The sequence below is a fragment of the Equus quagga genome, chromosome 2, assembly GCF_021613505.1.
Source record: "Equus quagga isolate Etosha38 chromosome 2, UCLA_HA_Equagga_1.0, whole genome shotgun sequence".
Taxonomy (NCBI): Eukaryota; Metazoa; Chordata; class Mammalia; order Perissodactyla; family Equidae; genus Equus; species Equus quagga.
Genome location: NC_060268.1, coordinates 133,555,977 through 133,576,839, shown reverse-complemented (window position 1 = coordinate 133,576,839; position 20,863 = coordinate 133,555,977). Strand labels below are relative to the sequence as shown.

The window sequence follows — 20,863 nt, the reverse complement described above, 5'->3', positions numbered from 1 at the left end:
CTCTTGAACAACTGTAAAGTGCATAAAAGCTTGTGAGGGCCTGCAGAAAGCGCAGCGCCTCCGAGGTGGGCACACTTTTCCCCTTGTCTTCCCCGGGGAGCGATCCCAGCATCTCTCCCCGTGTGTCAGCGGAATCCCGATCCCGCTCCCTGGGCGGGTGGGGGGCGGGCACGCTGCTCCCGGCAGCTGGGCCCGGGGTGTCACCCACGGGGCCACGCGCTCCAGGGGCCACGCGCTCCAGGCACCCCGGGCGTTCGCGGGCCGGCCCGCCGCGCCGCCCCCGCCGGCCGCGCCACGCTCCGCCCTGGCCGCCGCTCGGCCCGGCGCCGGGGCGCGCGGGGGTGGGAGCGGGCCGCCTCAGCCTGATTTACGGCTCTGCTGAAAACCGCTTCGCTCCCGCAGCAGCAGCAGCACCGGCCGCGGCGGCAGCAGCAGCAGCTGCAGCTGCAGCAACAAGTCGGGTAAGTGGCGGCCGCGGCGCGTGTGCGCCGGCGGCCCAGCCCAGGGGGCGCGGCGGAGGGGGCCGGCCGGGGCTGGGCAGGAGGTCCCGTCCCCTCTGCGCGGCGGGCACTCGGGCTTCTCGGCCCCACCTGCAGGAACTCGCGTGCGCACTTGCGCGCTTCGGCACCCGCGGGCTGGCTTGCCGAGGAGCGGGGGCGGGGAGAGTCGGACCCCCGAGGCAGGTCGTTGCCGGCCTGCCCTGCCCAGGCGGAGGAAACTAAGGCTTCCCTGCTAACCCGGTGGACTGGGGTTTCCGCTGGGCCCCTGGAAGCTTGAGTACTCCCGGAGTGTGTGGTTACCCTTTTCCCCATCCAAGAATGCCACCTCTTTACTATGGCCCCCTAGAATCCTGACTTCCCCTTCCTTCCCCTCTTGCCTGCGTGTTTGGCCCGGGTTCGCATCCCATTCCTGGGGTTTGCATCTCATACCCAGAAAACCGATGGTTAAACAACTCAGTGTAGCACGGGAAGAGGTTCCGCTCTGCGGACCAGAGGCTTGATAACCTGGAAGATTTGCCTAGCTGTCTGGGGACCGTTTGCACCTCTGCCTTTGAAGCGGTTGAGGGCCCAGTAACAACAGTTTTCGGTTTAGACCCTTACCTGGTCTCCCACTTTTTTGGCCCAATGCTTGATACGTTTAAGTCGAAACCGTTAAGGGAGGGAATAGATGTGCGCTGCTTGCAGAATTGGGTTGCTAGCAGTCATCTGTTGCTAGGGCGAAGATACATTCCTACTAGGAAATAAGAACTTCCTGTTATTAAAAAAGTTATGCTCATACCTACCTGGTTCACACGTTGGCTATGTCTAGAGGTTGTCTTGTTAAAACAGCATCAGAGACAAGGCAGTCCATCCAGAACACCCTATTTTGATAGTCTTGGCCACGGCCCCACTTAGGTCAAATGATATTTGACCCCTTGGGTTCCCAAATTTCAGTAAATCTTTAGTATAGAAGGTCGTTATTGTTAGGATAACATTTAACTTATGTCATCACCGCAATAATTAAAGGACAAAGTAACGGCAAAAATCTTAGATGGAAAACTTTCCAGCTGATGGTGTGCTTAATGCCACTGTGCCTAGTTTGAATAATATCCTTCCTATACTTGAGGAAAGATCGCAGAGCTTTCTCTCTTAGGACCTATTTTAACAATTCATGTGAATTTTCCTCATTTTATGCATTCATGTTTATCAGGATTGTATCAGTAAACTAGGGCACGGTTTTGCAGTTAGTCTACTAAATTCAGGAGGGCAGAAAACTTGAATTCCACTTCTGGATCTGCCACTTCCCGTCTGGCCTCGGATTAATTACTTTACCTCTTTGCTCCGATTTTCTCATCTGTGAAAAGGGAATGTTACCCACCTTTTTTATCCTAGACAGGGGTTGGCAAACTTTTTCTCTAGAGGCCAAGTAGTAAGTAATTTTGGCTTTGCAGGCCATAGAGTCTCTGACTCAGCCACTCACCTCTGTCACTTAGTGGAAAAATAGTAGTGGACAATATGGAAACAGATGGCTGTACCTAGATTTGGCCCGTGGGGTGTAGGTTTTAATTTTAACATAAGGTAATATCTGCAACTGAAACCGAAAAGCCTCTGCCCTCGTAAAGATGAGCAGCAACAATCACTTCAGTAGCATTGTTTAAACAGACATGTAAACTACTCGTTTTATTTTCCTCTGCCCAGGACTTTTAGAGTAATGCAACAGCAGGCTTTTGAGGAAAGCAGATACCCCTGGCAGGAGTCCTTTGAGAATGTTGCTGTGTGCCTGCCATTCCGCTGCCCGAGGTGTGGAGACCATACCAGATTTAGAAGCCTGTCGTCGTTGAGGGCCCATCTGGAATTCAGTCACAGCTACCAGGAAAGAACCCTCTTGACAAAATGCAGCCTCCTTCCATCCCTCAAAGACACAGACCTAGTCACCTCCTCAGAACCCCTGAAACAGGCAAAATTGCAGAGCTGTGGCAACGTGGTGAAGCAGAAGCCGAGCTATGTTAACTTGTATAGCATTTCACACGAACACTCCAAGGACAGGAAGCCATTCGAGGTGGTGGCAGAGAGACCTGTGTCCTACGTGCAGACCTACACTGCAGTGGACCTCCGTGCAGACTCGCTGGATGGGTCCCGGTCGAGTCCCGGCCTTCCCGCCCCAGACACCAAAGCTTCTTTCGAGGCACATGTCAGAGAAAAGTTCAATCGGATGGTGGAAGCCGTGGACAGGACCATCGAGAAGAGAATTGATAAACTCACCAAAGAGTTGGCTCAGAAAACTGCTGAACTGTTGGAAGTTCGGGCAGCTTTTGTTCAGCTGACTCAGAAAAAGCAGGAAGTTCAGAGACGAGAGCGGGCCCTGAATAGACAGGTGGACGTGGCCGTGGAGATGATTGCGGCGCTGAAGCAGCGCCTGACGGAGTCCGAGGAGGAGCTTCTCAGGAAAGAGGAGTAAGTGGCGCCTGAACAGGATGCTAACCGCATTGCTGTAGGCACCTCCCGGCGAGTTACAAGCAAATGTTAAGTGAGGTTTGGTTTTTGTTGCTTGCAGATACCTGGGCTGCATTTCTCAGCGAGATAGTTGAATGTAGGAGGCACAAGGCTTTTAATATTTTGTACCCTCTCTTTGTGTGGTCTGCAGCCAAGCAACGTGAAAGTCAAAATATCTAATCCCTTCTCACCTTGGAAACTGTAAACTGCAGATACTGTTTTTAGAGAGAAGAGTGGTTCAGTCTCTCTGTGGTGGGATCTGTTCCCAGCGCCAGCTGGTGTTGGGGGCCGTTGAATGGGAAGGCAGAAAGGGCCTGCTCCGGGAGCCACTCCTTCTTGAGGGTCTCCATGGAGGAAAGTCCAGAACGTGAGATGCTGTCTTATTCAAGTATAAAAATATGCTCTGAATACAAATAATTTTGGCTTCTTTGCTGTTTGGCTTAACAGCCTATGTTAATTAAATGTCGATAGCTGAGAATCCACTTAATTATAATTTTTATTTGGAAGAAGCAGACATTAGGAAACCCAGAGGAAATTTTCTGAGATTGCTATACTTCTATGATGTAAGTTTGAGAATTTTCTTTTTGTAAACTGATATGTGATACTAGGCTAAGTCATGCCTCCTTGCAAAGAATTGACGCTGGTTTTCAGTGTCAGTTTACAATGATCAGAGAAGTTCTTGTAGAAATTATTATACTTGGAAAAGTATTTCCTTATCAATAAGTATGGATTCAACCCAAACTAGGAAAGTATGCGTAACAATGAAGTGTATTTCCCAAATACAGAGTGTTGGGTTTAATTTTAAAAAGAGGCTCAGAATTCATAGAATCAAAGAACATGAAAATTGATAGACTAAAGCATACTAGAAGGAAGGTTTCCAAATAATTTGAGTTCTGTCATAGAGATTGACTTAATTTCGTGCTTTCTTTGCCCTCTGGCACTCTTCTCTCTTGTACTGTCTCTTAAAATGTAATAATTAAAGCTTCCTCCATTTGGTAAGAGGCTTAGAAACCGTATTTATTAAAGCGATCCTCACCAGCTATCACTAAATGCTTAACATTCTACCCAGAGGGCAATCCTGCTCTGCTCAAGTAGACATTTGTTAAATTGCTAGTGAGGACAGATTTGAATCAGCCACTGATTTACTTTGCTTTTAGGGAGATCATCTCTAACGAAAAGTATTTCTCTCTTGGCTTCTGGTCTTTCCTGGTGGAAAGTTAGTGCCGTGAATGTTATGGCCACCAGGGTGACTAACATAGCACCACCGGAAAAATGGCAGATGGGGTTGCCCTATGGTGCAGAGAAAAGCCTAGAATTAAATGTTGTGGTATTTCTGTTTGATTCAAGAGCAATGAATTTAAAAGGAACCAGATTGTTTGCATATATTTGTTGTATTTTGTTTATTAATGACACAAGTAATAATGGACGTGGCATTTGGGTTGGTGGTGGCCTGGAGTATGGGAAGACAATATCATGGCAGGGTTAGATCTAGGTTATCGTCAAGGGTCTAGCTTTTATTTCAGGTGGTGAGCTCAAGAGTGCTTTATTATTAAAAATAACTGAACTAACTTAAGTAAAAGTGGGCCATGCGTGGATCGGTAATGATAATGAGTTGTAGTTAATCCAGGACCAACTGAAAAACTAATGCATACTTAAAAAAAAAATCTGACAGGGTAGAATTATGTTAAACGTCCTCTGTCTTCTCCAGGCATATCGCACCCCATCCTCGGGGGACAGCCGCTGTTTAGTTCAGTGAATGTCCTTCTAGACCTTTCCTATGAGCAAACAATCATATGCACTTTATACACACATAGAGAGTTACTGTGTTTTCCCACACGGAATCATGACATGTACCATTCTGCCGCTTGTCTGTGGAGGTTTTTTGTTATAATGTAGTATGTTGTCAGTATGATTCATGCGCTAAATATGAAGTTATGTCATGCCTTTTGGCTATTGCATGGTATTCCAGGGCATGGCTGCATCATGGCTGATTTAATCGAGTTTGCTATTGATGAATGCATGGTTTTATTGTGTTTTCCTAGTACATGTGCCACATCATGACGTTTTGTTCAACGATGGACTGCATATATGATGGTGATCCACAGATAAATACCACATAGCCTAGGTGTGTAGTAGCTATACCGTCCAGGTTTGTGTAGGTTCGCTCTAGGATGTTCGCACAATGCCAAGATCAGCTGATGATGCATTTCTCAGAACTTATCCCCATCATTAAGCAACGTATGACTGTAGTGCCTCAGTTAACACCCATACTTAGATCTTTGTTCATTGTGAGTATATCTGAGGGTAAATTATGAGTTGATTTTTAGTATGACCTTGTTGGGCTACTAGGGAAGAAAAGCAATGACATTAAAAAAAACACACACTTTAAATGAAAATACAATGAAACTGCCTTAAACTTTTAAACATAAAATAAAGTCTTCATTTTTTTAAGCCTTCATTTGGCCTGTCCCGTCAGTTTCTGTATTCAAGCCTCAAATAATAACTCTTTCTGTACATAAGATAGGACTGAAAGAGTCTTGTTTCCAGGAAGGACAGTGGAGCTCTTGGTCTGAGAGAGCGACTGTGGCTTGGGCCCTTAGTGTCTACAGTGTCCAGCCTCCGCAACTCCCCAACCCCCTGAAATGGGGATGCAGAGCGAGCCAGCTGCCTATCTGCCACACCATTGCAACCAGGTTAATTTGACTAGATCTGCCTGGCTGGGCGGTGCCTCTTCCCTCCTCACCATCCCTCTCAGAGCTGTGCTTTCCACCAAAGAGGTGACCTTTCCGATACAGAAGGACCCTATTTGACCAGGGAACATAACGAGCTGTGCTCCCCTGCTCTAAACCCTTCCGTATGAGCTCTCAAGGCCCATTTGTGAGAGAAGTAGGTGATTACAGTCGCATTTGAAGTTGACGTAAACTCTGGGGACCCTTTGAGACACAGATAGTAGATTCAGTTAAAAAAACCCGCAAACATCTAATATTTAACATTCACATGAGGCTCCCTTGCTTATGGATTTTTCCAAGTTTAGAATCCTTTCAAACGAATGAACGACTCAAGGGCCGATTCTGCCCTGAGGCCGTCTGTAGGCTGAATCACCTCAGATTGTAGAAGTCTTATATATGCTCCACAGCACAGGAGATTGTTTGAATTGGCAATATTTTGTGCTTTTTTGCTGGTGAGTCTCAGTGTCCCTCTGTCGAGAAGTATAGTCATGCATCGCTTGACAACAAGGATATGTTCTGGGAAATGCGTCGTTAGCAATTTTGTCATTGTGGGAATATCATAGAGTGTATTTACACAAACCTGGATGGTATAGCCTGCTACACACCTAAGCTATGTGGTACTAATTTTAAGGGACCCTGGTCATCTATGTGGTCCATTGTTGACTGAAATGTCATTATGTGGCGCATGACCGAATCTGTATGTTTCTGGAGTGCAAATCCAAGAAAGAGGTTGCTCATCGTGGTTGTGAAGTCTCTGCCACTTTAAAAGTCCTATGGAAACAGGTATTTACTTATTCAAGTCTTCAGAGCTGTAAGGGTAGCACTGGCAGTAATCAGGTAAATCAATCCTGGCCACCCTTGCAGCAAAGGTATCGCTTCACAGGAGAGGATGGATGTGGAGAGGAGCTGATTCCTGGCAGAGTCGATCACCTGGGTCGTGGAGAATATCGGTGTGACAACAGTAATCCTAAATTTACTCGCACGCTTTTCTGCTGATGAGGTTGCAGAGTCCTGACTGAGCACCTGTGATGTGCCCAGAACTGTGCTAGGTGTGTGGGGGGAACATAAAATTCTTGGTCTTTTTCACAAAGGAGCTTACACTCTGCACAGGAAGAATAAAACATACCCCTCAACACACCCATGTTCACACCCAGGGTGATTTGAACCAGTGCTCAAATACAAGCCATGGTTTCAAGTTGATGAAATGTCAGAGAGCAGACTTTTCTGTCTGGAGAGGCCATGCTGAGGGAGTGAGGAGGGGCGGGATATGCATTGGTGGCCGGAGGAGAGTGACATTGAAGGACAGCAAGGAAGTGACCGTTAGAGATGGCCCCTAAGGGGACTGTGTAATTTTAGTGCTGGAATGTACCCCTTGTCTCCTTCAGGATAACATCTTCATTTTACAGATGTGGAAAATAAGGCCCAGAGCAGTGGAATGACTTCTTCAAGGACAAAAATTTGGTAGCCAAGCTGAAACTGGAACCCACATTCCCTGTCTCTCCGCTGAGTGCTTTTTCCGTTAATTCACTGTGTCACAGCCAGACTTTTGAAAATGTGCTATTTGCCCGAAGTGTCAAGACTTATGTAATACCGAATCTGGCCCATTTTGGAACGGGCTTGCTTCCTTTCTATTTTGAGAGGGCTGCCATGGTGACATCATTTATTTTTCTGATGAGATTAAAGAAAATGTCAGCTGGCATCAAAGGTGCTAGGAAATGGGAAAATGGTGGTGTCATAAGTATGGTTATGATATTAAGCTTCCAGAACACCAGCCCAGGGCTTTTGACTTCCAGCAAGTGCTTTTAACTTAAGTCTCGATGTCCATGCCCAGTCAGGGTGGAGCCCGTGCCCCTGCCAGCCTTTGACCATGATGAGCGGCCTCTTTGTAATTCCACCTCTAATTTCCATCCTGCTCCCTTGCAAGCTGCCATAGATGTAATCTTTCCCTTCTTCCTTCATCATTTGCCCTGTTCCCACCCAAGAGTCAGCCAGAAGACAAATCTTTATTGAGTGTCAGATACTGTTCTAGGTTCTGGTCATACAGTGGTAAACCAAGTGAGTCCAGTTACTGCTTTCATGGCAGGAACAGACCAGAAGGTTTGAAAATAGACGTTAAACAGATCATTAGGGATATGATAAAAGAGACATATAGGGGTGGCCTGAGCCAGGTAATGTCCATTTAGGTTTCTGTCCAAAGCCCCCTGTGGAACGCTCTCCTTTAAAAGGCAGGTTTGACTTGGTAACTTGCTTTTGCACAGCCCAACCCTTCCACTTAATTACGTCTTTCCTCTTTTTGATCAGCTAAAGCAGTGGATAGACAACTTGGTCTCCAGACTGATCCATAGCTAGGAAGCAGGCCAAGAAAACTCATGTTAGATGTGGAGTTCAGTGGGACGGGGAGGGGTCTCTTTGCTCCACATTTTAATGCATTTATATAAATGGGGTCCTCTTATGTCCCATGCAGACTGACAAAGTAATATAGGAAAAAACGGTTGTCAAATATGCTCTCTTAGGGATGTCATGTGGTAAAATTTGAGACCCAGGAAGATTTGCTATTTTTCTCTCTCTCCCCCTCCCCCTTTCTCTCTCTGCTCTCCCCCTAGCCCCTCTCTCTCTCTGGCCTGAGGAGCTCAGAATGTAGTGTTGGTCTACTTAGAATCAATAAGAATAATTTGACTTTCCCATGTTTTTTAAATCCTTAATGAGAAATAATGCTCCTTGATTTCTTCAAAGAATCCAAAAAAGAAAAATGAGGAAAAGGGCCGGTGACAAGAGTAGAGATGTGACGTGGCCCCAGACCTGTGGCAGGTGCAGATTCCACCTTGTGGGGCCCCATGGGTACACAGGAGCCGACCCTGAGCTCCGAGCTGGCAGCCAGGCTCCCGGTGCTTGGAGGCGGTTAACTTTGGCTTCAGGGTTTGTCTCCTGGCTGACATTACGGTCTGTCTCAGGTGGTCTGTGATCAATAGCTAGACTATTTTTAGCCAGAGGTATTTTTACCATTTCATATGCCTCTGAAGAGGTTCATAAATCAGTACTGTAAAAGGAAATTTAAGTGACTTGGTAGAGCTTTACCTTTGGGACGAGAAGCTGATGTTAAAGTGTTGTTTAAGAATTGAAGAGAGGCATCAGTGTTAGATCCTGCCCCGGCTCCTGTGGGAGATACCCGTATTGTAGGTTACTGACTGGTTTTATGCCCTACGACTTGTCTAGAAAAAATTAAAAAAGAAATCTAAGGATCTTTTCATCAATTAAAGATATTCAGCTAGAGATGTAGTTGCACATTTCATGCATTCGGCAGAAATTTGCTGAGCCCCTGTTGTCTGCTGGGCTTATGTTAGGTGCTGGGGGTCCCACAGTGAAGGAGCAGGCAGGGTCCCCGAACTCACTGACTTCACAGTGGAATGGGGTAGACGGCACAACTAGTTCTCTGCGGTGTGGTCTGTGATAGGAGGTTCTGCGGGAGAACACAGGTCAGCTGATCCGCACCCAGGCCTGTGTCTGGGAAAGCTTCCTGACAGGAGAGCCCTGAGGTTGAAGGGATCATTAAGAGTGGGGGCTTGGGAAAGGCATGGGGAGGAAGTCTGGTGGAGGAACAGCTTGTGCAAAAGTAAGAATCTGGCTGAATGAAGGGAATTCACTGATGGTGGAGCAGAGAGAGAGGTGATGTGCATTGATGAGGTCCGAGGGGAACACAAGGCTACAGGATGGCCATGAAAGCTGGAGACCTGGGGGAGTAGTAAATGGTTTATTGGTAGTAGATTACAATATGTGATATGATGAGTGTGCTGTCCCTCGTTAACAGTGTGTAGTTCAACGCCCGTGTAAAATTGCAGAGAGCGCCACAGTGCATTAATGCACGCGTCCCTCTCTCTCTGCGCCTCCTTCTAGAATGTGTTGTTCACATGATAGTATGTCTTTGATTTTTCTGGTTTAACCTGTCTTTAACCTGCCTCAGGAGAAGTAACAGAGGGGGTTCAATCTGTAAAAAATGCAATAATATTTATGTTTCAGACCTTATGGCCATCCTGTAATGAACGAGTTCATGAGTGAACAAATATTTTCCCTAAATAAAGCTTTGATTGTGTTGAGAGGGCTTTTTCACTCATTGCTCCTTCACTGTGTTTGTATATAAATGTCTGTGAATCTCAGGATACTGACAGATTTCTAGGTCTGCAGATCATCCAGCGTGATAATGAACTTCAGTCCAGTTTCTTGTATTATACTGGTATTTTTTCCTTGAGTATCAAATATTGCTTTTAGTGAGCAAATTTCCCACTGAAGCTTAAAACTTAAAACCTTGGATTTAATCATATTTAACCTTTTTTTTTTGAAAAAACAAACAAGAAGTCAAAGATGGGGCTGGAAGTAGCCTAGAATCGGTTAATTTCCTCATGGCTAGTCTGTACCCACACCCTGATTGAATTTCACTCAGGTTTGCCCTTATAGCCTCATCTGGTCTTCCAGCTTTCACACCATATGCTGAGTTACAGGGTTGAGAACCTAAAATGAAACCACACAAGTGTTTTTACTCTTCTGTCTGATAGCATATTATTCTTTTTCTTAGTCACATTCAGCTCAGCTTTGTAATTGCATGTTTGTTCCAGTATTTGTTTCTTTTGTTTTTGGTGAGGAAGATTGGCCGTGAGCTAACATCTGTGCTAGTCTTCCTCTATTTTGTATGTGGGATGCCACCGCAGCATAGCTTGGCGAGCGGTGTGTGGGTCTGCACCCAGAATCGGAACCCAGGAACCCCAGGCCGCTGAAGCAGAGCGTGCGAACTTAACCACTACACCACTGGACCAGCCCCAGAGTACTTGTTTCTTTTAGTGTCTGCTTCTCTCGCTTCATCAGGAGTCAGCACACCACCGGCCAGATCCAGCCTGCTACCTATTTTTGTGGAGCCCATGAGCTAAGGATGGTTTTTACATTTTAATAATGGTTGCAAAAAATTGAAAAGAAAAGTAATAATTCATGACATATGAAAATTATATGAAATTCAAATGTCAGTGTTCATAAATAAAGTAAAAATATATAAACAATGAAGTCTTGTTGTTACACAGCCACACTCATTTGTTTACATGTGGTCTATGGCTCTTTTGTGCTAGGCAGGGTTGAATAGTTGTGACAGAGACTGCATGGCCTGCAGAGCCTGAAATATGTACTCCCTGGCCCTTCATAGGACAAGGTGGCTGACCCCCGGGTTAGGCAGTAAGCTTCATGAAGATGGTTATGGGTTCATGAGTGCCCCAGCACTGAGCCCAGTACCTGGGAGCACTCAGTAAATGTTGGTTGAGTTACTGAATATTGGAATAAATAGACGTTTGGATCCTGGCTGTATCTTACTGTTCCAGGCCACGTTGTCCACCCTCCGCAGAGGTCTGAGGTTCAGGATCACTCTGGTACACAGTATGGCTACAGTTCTCAAACTTTTTGGCCTCCCTTCCCCTTACAGTTCTAAAAGGAATCTGAAGAACCCAAAAAGCTTTTGTTTGTGTGGGTTTATACCTGTTGATATTTACAGCATGGGTCACTTAACAAGGGGGACATGTTCTGAGAAATGCGTTGTTAGGTGATTTCATGTTTGTGTGGACGTCATAGAGTGTGCTTCGCAAACCTAGATGGTAGAGCCTGCTGCACACCTAGGCTGTCTGGTACTCCTGGGACCACCATTGTATATGTGGTCCGTTGTTGACCGAAACGTCTTTATGCAGCACATGACTATATTAGAAATTAAAACTTAGAAATTTAAAAAACACTTATTAATTCATTTAAAAATAGCGATAAGAAATCCGTTACTTGTTAACATAAATAACATATTTTAACATATAAATAACTTGTTTCCCCAGAAACAGTTTAGCGACAAGAGTGGCATCGTTGTGTAAGTTTTGCAAATATTTTTAATGTCTGGCTTAATAGAATGCAACTGGACCTTGTTAGTTCTTCTGCATTTAATCGGTTGCAGATTTATTGTTTTGGTTGAAGTAGATGAGGGAAATCCAGTCTCACACAGATATGTAGTAGGAGAATGGAGGGGTATTTTAATAGCCTTTCCAGAGAATAATAGATATTCTGCTTTGATGCTATGCCAAAACTTGACAATTGGTAGTTTCCTAAAAGTTAATGGCAACGTGGAATCTGAAATTATATCAGTGAATATTTTGTTCTCTCTTACATTGAAATCCATTGGTCTGTCTTGCACTTTTTATCGATATTTTACTCTTTGGAGTACAATTATTAAAGAGATTACAAATGCAACGTGGTTAGTCCTCTTTCTTTTCCATTCGGGAAATTCCCAAGAATCCTTGGGGAAATAATATGTCTTCCTGGATATTGTTAATCCAGACTGAACAGGATGTGAAAGGGGAATCTGGAGTTGTACACATGATATTCCACAATTAGTCTCTGGTTTTTGTTACTGTTTTTATCTAATACAGATACCCAAACACAATCTCAGTGTGATGAATTTCTCCAGCCCTTGTCTTGTGTAACTTCTAATTTAAAATTAAAATATCAGCCTTGTTTTTAATGTCTTGTTTTTTAGTTGATGTGAAACATCCATAAACTGAAATTAGGTGAGCATTGGTGCCAGGTTGGTTGAAAAATACAAAGGAATTAAGTTCTCAGCTTCAGGCACAAAATAATTGAATGAGGAGGAGGTTAGAAAAAGATGCTTCTGTAGCATGACATAACACTCCATGGTTGGTGAGGAGCATTAATGTTAATTTGTGAAAGTTTTATGTGGAACCAGTAGCAAAACATTACATAATTTAAGAATACAGCCACATGGCGCCGGCCCCATGGCTGAGGGTTAAGTTTGCGCCCTCTGCTTCAGCGGCCCAGCATTTCACCGGTTCGGATCCTGGGGGCAGACATGGCACAGCTCATCAGGCCACGGTGAGGTGGCATCCCATGTCCCACAACTAGAAGGACCCACAACTAAAATGTACAGCTATGTACTGGGGAGATTTGGGTAGAAAAAGCAGGAAGAGAAAAAAATAATTGGCAACAGTTGTTAGCTCAGGTGCCAATCTTTAAAAAAAACCAAAAAACAATACAGCCACAATCAGAAACGGCATTCAGATTTGTTTTCTTGCTTTTGAGATGTTAATCCTGTGGGATTAAGATGTCAAATATTGCTCTTTTATGTTCTAAACTGTACAGCCCAAAAGCCCCAGAATACTAAATATGCACAGATTAAAAAAGAGTGGAAAAAATATACCAGGATGTTGACAGTAATTACCTCTGGGTGGTAGGATTATGGTTCACTTTTTGTTTCTTCCTTGTCCTGTTCAAACATTAATTACAACCAATATTTATTGAATATTTATTATGTGTCGTGTATTGTATTGAGTGATGGGCTTAGAGCAGAGAACAAACAACTCATCAGCCTTTGCCCAGTTAGATCCTGCAGTAGGTCAATGTTCATATTTTCCATAATAAATGTGAAATAGGTCTTTAATAAATTCAATATAGTAACTATTATAAACCAAATTGAATTGAAAAACAAGTAACACTAGACTCTTTTTTCTATGTTTTTCTGTTTGATGGGAATGAGCGTTTTGGGTTTTTGGTTGTTTTCCCTTAAGTACAATTTGGAGACTATTTCATGATTCAGTTACCGTAAGTATCACCCAGGAAGTCTCTGTAATGGGCTTGATGCTGAATGAATTGAAGCCTTAATGTTAGAAAGAGGAAGCAACAGCCATTTTCCTGGGCTGTGTTTCTAGTGGTGCTTTTGAGCTGTGAAGATACTCCATCTGAAGGATCTCAGCCATAACTAGGAACCTTGAAAGGGCTAAATGTAGCACCCGGACGGACCCTGCACTATTTTGCTGCTAGTTAAGGTTTGTGACTCACCTGGGAGGCAGATCAAAGCTGAATGATGGTAGAGTTTGAAAATTGGCTTGTGTCCATGGCCTGAACAGCTTGGCAAGTGCACATCTTCTATTTGGGGCTCATACGTAAACATCTGGAAATAAACTTGAAACTTGCTGATGAAAGAAAACTCCTTTCCAAAGGGACTCTTACTTCTCTTATGTGAATATTTATTAGCTGCTGAAAGATAATGGAATTATTACAGGATTGGGGTTTATGTTTGATCTTGGATAGGAAACTAGAAAAAAGGGGGTTGGTATAATGAGCAATTCTTTGAGTGAATCCTTTTTAGAACCAGTCTCTTTTCTATTTTTTTTTTTATTTTCTGCTGAGGAAGATTCACCCTGAGCTAACATCTATTGCCATTTTTCCTCTTTTTGCTCAAGGAAGATTTGCCCTGAGCTAACGTCTGTACTGATCTTCCTCTATTTTGTATGTGGGTCGCTACCGTAGTGTGGCTGCTGCCGAGGGCTGTAGGTCTGCATCCGGGATCCAAACCCGGGCCACCAAAACAGAGTGTGCTAAACTTAACCGCTGGGCCATGGGGCTGGAGACTTTTTTCTGTTTTTGTAAATGTATAATTCCAAAGGTTTTGCAGAGACTCTGTAGGAAGCGTCAGCAAAGTTTCAGTATGACCAAGTGTGCCATAATGTATTTGAGAGAGAAAAATCACGACTAATTGTAGAAGTGGCATGCTGACTCGCCGTACAGACTGGAGGAGCTGGAAGCTACTATCAGCTATTTCGCAAGACCTTCTGCGAAACTGTGACCTCCTGAGCGGAACTTCCCTGAAGTTCTGCTCTCAAGAAATTATGGAGCTTAATGGAAAATAAAAATCAAGTGGAGGTTGAGAGATGCAGAGAAGGCAGTAAATTTAATTGACTGTGTAGAACTGCATGAAGTTAGATTAAGAAAAAAAGGATTCCCTTATCTAAAATGAAAGAGGCTGGGGGAACAATGGTCGGTCTTCAGAATCCTGGTTCTGCATAAGTTGAACATGGTGGAAAAAAGAGGGGCCACTCCCTGAAGGTTGCGAGAGATTTTGAAGAAACATAAAAGAAATACTATATCCAACAGGTAGTGAAATTATGGAATTCATTAGCCCCAGTGGGGGTGGCAGAACATCCAAAGGGGATGGCTCAAAGGATCTTCATGATTTCTTAGTAAGTGAGGCAAATCAGATGAAGAGAATTGTGATAATATACACCTAATAGTAGTGCTGATTCCCTGGTACTTGGCTTGAGGAAAAGGTGAAGCACCTGTGTGTGTGTGTGTGGGTGTGGGTGTGTTTGTAGAGATGCTCCTGAGGATGGCTACCAAAATATTAATGGTGGTGGTCTCAGGATATTGGAATTGTAGGTGATATTTTCTTCCTTATATTTTTAATGTGTCTGAATTTTTTAATAAAGACCTTATTTAGTTATAAATCAGGAAAGTGTTATTTTCATATTTGCATTAGAAATAAAAAGATAAAATAGCAATAAAGTTATGAAAAATTTTCAGGATTTGTTAGTCACGATGAATCATGTAGAATTATCAGGAGGATGGTTTGAGGTATTTTGCTCAACTTTTAGGGAAGGGCAACCTGCACGCTGTTTCTCTTATGTCAACTAAAATAGCTTTCCCAGTGGACCTTGGATTTCCCTCAGGATGGTGTTTCTTGGGCTGTTTGCTCAAAACATACTATTGGTCTTTGCTCAAAATATACTATTGGACACTGTGACTCATTTTATGCACTTTGGTGTTCAGCATGGCCTCCTGCTTCCATACCTTCCCTCCCTGTAGTCTTTTCTCCCCCAACATCCAGACTCTTAAAATGTAAGTCAGAACTTTTCTCACAAGTGTCCAATGGTTTCCCGCATCATTTGTCATAAAATCTGGAATCTCACAGTGACCTCTGAGGCCCTACCTGGCTCACTGCTCCCACTGCCCTCCCCATTCCCCACTCTGCTCCGGCCACGCAGCCCTCCTTTCTGTACCTCAGAGCCACCTGCACGGTCCCACCGAGGGCCCTGCTTGCTCCTCTCAGGTGTCTGCATGGCTTATTCCTCACCTCCTTCAGGTTGTCTGTTCAAATGTTGCCCTGTCCGATAGGTCGTCCCTGACTTTGCTTGCTAAAATATGGCTCTCTCCTTCCATTCCTCCCTCACTCTCTGTTCCCCTGTACCCAGTTTCAGTTTTCTCCTTAGCAGTTACCATTGCCTGACATACATATTTATTTGTATATTTTATAATGACTCTCTCCTTCTACTAGAAAGTAATCTCTAAATGTGATCACTTAACTGGAGTTTTCTCTCTTTTATCATTGTTGTGGCCATACTGCCTAGGGAAGTATCTGACACAGTAGGCACTCAGTAAATATGTGTTGAATGAATGAATTCCTGTCTTATTTCTCCATTTTGTGTTCTGACATTTTTCCTTGCAGAGAAGTTGTTACATTCAACCATTTCCTCGAAGCAGCAGCTGAGAAGGAGGTTCAAGGGAAAGCTCGGCTCCAGGACTTTATCGAGAATCTCTTACAACGGGTAGAACTGGCAGAAAAGCAGTTAGAATACTATCAAAGCCAGCAGGCCGCCGGCCTCGGCCGAGACGTCAGTGAGCACGTGGTAAGTCGCACAGGTCCAGCCTCCAAGTGTGAGGTTCTTGGGTGTGGTGAGATTGGGTCAAGGGCAGAGGAAAAGGGAGCTGGGGAGAGACTTGCGGGGACTCTCAGGATGTCGTAGCACAGCCATGCCTGTGTTATGGAAGTGATACCAGTAAATCCAAGACACCTGGAAGTCAGCGAGGAGATCCTGGCACATGGACTCTGGTTCTTCACCCTCCAACTCCACGCCAAGCTGAATTGGTAGAAATAGTTTTATGTTGTAGAATCACAGAATTTGGTGTATCCAAAGAAATCGTCTATCCCAACCTTGGTGTTCAAGTAGATTGGAAAATATTATCGAGTTTTGGAGCTCTTGAAGAGAATCTTATGAAAGCTTTGGGCTTCTCAGTAAAGCAAGATTAAACCATGTAATCTTTTTTTCCCTTAATAGAAAAGAAAACACTACTCAATAATCTTTATAGGTTAAACATTCTTTAAGTATATTTTCAAAAAGAAAAATTTACAGGTGATATTTAAATTATGGAATAGATTTCTGCATACAATTTTACATACAGTTTCAGGGGCTTAAGAACACCCCAGAGTCCAGATGAGAACTGTGGAGATTCTCATAAGTGGCTTGATCAAGATTCCCTGGTCTCTTTGGAGGGTGGAGGGAGGAGTACAAATAACCCCACTGTAGGTGAGGGAGGTGGGTGGTCGTATTTGCCCTCTAGACAATTTTTTTGGTGGTAAAAACTACAAAGCCATAGAAAGGATTGTTGAAACCCTGAAGTGGTTTATTTATAACATCTTCATTATCTGTTGAACTTTATTTATGCTTACTTCCTTCCCAGAAGGTTTAAAAATGATTCTTTTACTTCCACCAAATGGACTATATATATGAGGAAAAGAAAAATGGGAAACATTTATGCTAATGAAAAGTTTAGCAAGGTTGCTGTTGGTTGGTTAAAACAAGTTTAGTTTGAGCATTCTGGAAACCAAGGTTAAAAGGAAACATGATTAAATAATAAAAGAAGGAATGAAATGAAAGACAGGTGGATAAAAGAAGGAAGACACGGCAGGGATGGAGAGAGACAACAGGGAAGAAAGAGGGAGGAGGGAAAGAAATGAAGAAATCTTAGTGCTTCCTGTAATAATGCAGACTCAGCCTTAGAACAGTAATGCAAGCTCCAGAACTTTCCATTCAGGAACAAAAGTAGACTGGAAGGAAGTAAGTTTGTTACATCTGTGAGGTTTTGGTAATTGTAATCAAAGCAGTTTCAGCTACATGATATATTTTCTGGGTGGACGTCCTGAGAGAGAACTGTTACTCCCCTCCTCGATTCCTCAGTCACCTGCTTGGGCAACTGAGAGTCCAGTCATACTAACTGTGCCTAGAGGGACACTCTGAGCCCTTTCCTGCCTTCTTCTCCATCTTGCCCTCTTTCAGGGGAGGGTTGTGTGGTATGAGGTCATGGAGCCCAGATGTGAGGTGAAAAGACCTGGCTTCCAGATCATTCCCACCCTGCTTCTGACTGGGCAAGACAGTTTGTCTTCTTGTGTCTGTAATTCTTCTATAAAATGAAGCAGTTGGACTAGATGCTCTCTGACGTCTTTTGGCTGCTTAAATTCTCTGATCATCACCTGACTTTGGTGGTTAGGAATTCTAAAATTAAAATGTAACATTAATATTTCAATATTTAGGCTTATAAGTAGTAACCTAGAACTAAAAATGTGGGAAATTTTACTACTAACCTAAGAGGAATCTTAAAGAGAAAACAGTGGAAGGCAAGAAGGAAGAAAAGAAGCCCATTAGTTCTTTTATTTGTATTTCTGTGCTTACTTCCTCTGCTCAGTTTATTTTTCCATCTTGAAAATTGAACACCTTTGAAAAGACGTAGTCAGTCATTATTTCTCATCATGCTGTACCATGTGATCAGAAGTTGAACAGCATCTCAGCTCTTCTAGCCAAATGTGTACTTATAGGATTATATGTATGTGTGCATGCACACATAACATAGATGTCCATGCACACATAAATACGTATGTATACATACATACAAATAGGGTAGGAAATTAATAAATATTTATGTTTATGCCCTCTGAGTCCCAAACTTGGTATCATCTACCTTCTTCAGACTTGACCTACCTGGGGAAGAGTTGACTAATTCAAAGAAAATAAAGTGCAGTTAAGATTGTAGCGGGGAATTAGAAGTGAGAGCTGACTGTGAGTAGGGTGTAATCAGGCTGTAATGGGGTCAACTGGCTGACCATTGGAGGGAGGTTGCATTGCTCTAAGAAGACCAAGAATGAGATGTTTCATTTCTGAAAGCATTTAGCAGAGGTAATTTTCCCTGTTTTCACGTAAAATCCTCTAAGCTCTGCTTTGGACCATCATGTACCACATTATGAGATGGTCTACAGACCCTAAGACCATTTCTCCTATTTACATAGTCTATTTCATTGGAATACTGTCCATTCACCTGTGAAGTTAGGAGCCATGTCCTTGATGTAATGAAAGTGTTGAGTCTGGCCTCCCAGGGTATCTGTGGCTCTGAATACACAGAAGAACTTGGATGCTTTTAGCAGGAAGAACTTTGAGTCATATCTATTAACCTATTTGGCCCAGCTCGGTGAAGGCATAGAGCACCAAGACGCCCGGCTGCTGGAGCCTCAGCCCCACCCCGAAGAGCTCCTTGCCACAGTGCCCACCAGGATGGAGCAGAACATTCTGATTTCCTCCCCCCACGCCTCAGCTCCTTTTTCCAAAAGAGTCAGAAATACCATCCGCAGCCTGGTTCTCACCATCTCCTCTAAGGCTGCACTACAAAAACAGTGTCAGTCCTCTTCATCTCCCTTCCTCTACCCACCCCCAGACGCCTCCCTTTCTCCTCTTCCCTCTTTTTCTCATTGCTGCCTCCAGATAGCAGTGAAATCCTAGGTTGATATGTAAGTTGCTTCTTTCTAGGGTGTCTTCTTGCTTTAAGATTCTTTTGTGCTCTAGAAAAATTTTCTTCCCCCTCACATTTATTGCCTTTTCTGAAATTATGTTTCGGCATCTGTATCTTTCCCTTGATCCCCTTGAGCATTTATGTTCTTTTCCACCTGGCTGGTTTCTAAAAATGTAATATGCTTACTCAGATGTTTTGTCTTTATGCTCTGAAAAATGCTGTCGAATTAGACACAAAGTGACCTAATATCCCATCTGCCAGAATCACTCAGGGAACTGCTCAAGTGGAAGGTCACAAAACAGCGTGGATAATCTTATTTTAAGTGTTGTGTTTATTTCCTGCAGTTGCTAAATTAGGACTAGCAATAATTCATTTAACACATATTTACTGGGGACGCAGCACTCACTGGGTGCTGAGGGAACTGCTGTAAACGAGATAGATGGGATCCCTGCTCTCAGGAGGGGACACAGTAAACAAGTAAACACGTAATGAAGATAATTTTGTATAATGATAACTACTATAAAGAAAAAAGTAAGATGGTGTGTTTGAGATGTCCACGGTAGCTTTAGTGAAAAGCCTTGCTGAGGAGACAACATTTGCATTGTGGCCTGAATAACAAGAGGGAGGCAGCTCTGTGAAAATTCGGAAGTAGGATGTTCTAGAGAAAGGAATAGGAAATGCAGGTGCCTTAGGGAACAAGCTTGGCACATTTGAGTGGTAGGAGATGAAATCAGAGAGTTGGGAAGGATCCAAATCCTGCCGGGGCTCCTAGGTCACATAAGGAGTTTGGATCTATTCCAGAGCCCACAGGGAAGCCACTGGCAGATTTTAAGCAGGAGGTGATCTGTGTTTTAGCAGAGTCACTCTGTGTGCTTTGTGGGGAATTGACTGGAGGGTGAAAGAATGAGAGATGAGCTAGAATGCTATTATGGTGTGGAGGTGAGAGGGGATGGCAGCTTGGATAGAGTGGAGGTAGAGAGAAGTGATGGGTATATAGGATATGTTCTGGGAGTAGAATTGACAAGACCAGTCAGCCTTGCTGAAGGATTAGATGTAGCAGGTGAAGGAAAGAGAGGAATCAAGGATGACTCTAAGGTTTTGGCCTGAACAATTGAGTGTATGGTGCTGCTATTCCCACAAAGGGGAAGTTGGCGGAGGGCTGGGTGTCCAGTTTCCCCAAGCCTATAATAACCTGAGATGCTGTGTTTGTGTTTTAGAAGTACTCAGATTGGCTTTCACTGCAGTTGGCTCTCAGTGAATAGGTATATTTTTCCAACCTGGAACCTTGATCAGGGACTCTGTTGATCCCCATCTTCAGACTCTCCTTTCCCTAAGCAAAAAGAAGACGAAATAGTTGGACTAGGAGAAAATGGAGGTAGTTAGATAGGTGAAGTGGGAAGAGTGTTTCCATCCACCTGAGGCTGTAGGGACCAGGAGGAACAGTGGCCTCTTGTGTTCACGGGGAGGAGAGCATATGAAATTCTATGGGGACTGATAACGAGCCCCACCTCCTCCCCAAGCTTCTTAATCTATAGGATCACTGAAGAAATTCTGATCCTTCCGTGGATTCCACTAGACTTTTTGTGTACACACCTCCTTGCTCTTATTCTTATGTACACAAACCCGTACTTTGTAGAGAGGCAGTGCAGAGTGAAGGCTTGCTAGGACTTGGAATGTGCTAACTTGAGTTTGAAGCCCAGCCCTAACACTGGTGAAACGTTGAGGCTTCGAACCAGCCACTTAACTTTT

General features: G+C 43.9%; 1 protein-coding gene across 3 annotated transcripts in view; it reads left to right on the top strand.

Annotated features, from left to right (window-relative positions):
* Positions 1-225: 225 nt before the first annotated feature.
* Positions 226-20,863, top strand: part of ZNF365 (zinc finger protein 365) — a 98,435-nt gene continuing 77,797 nt past the window's right edge. The window contains exons 1-3 of one of the 3 annotated variants that reach the window (XR_006887649.1): positions 226-461; positions 2,178-2,933; positions 16,005-16,185. Coding sequence is in view for 2 of the 3 variants with exons in the window: in XM_046654831.1 (XP_046510787.1) it covers positions 2,191-2,933; positions 16,005-16,185 (924 nt within the window). In the remaining variant the exon portion in view is untranslated. The remainder of the gene's footprint in view (positions 462-2,177; positions 2,934-16,004; positions 16,186-20,863) is intronic. The other 2 variants (XM_046654831.1, XM_046654829.1) reach the window with 2 other exon arrangements.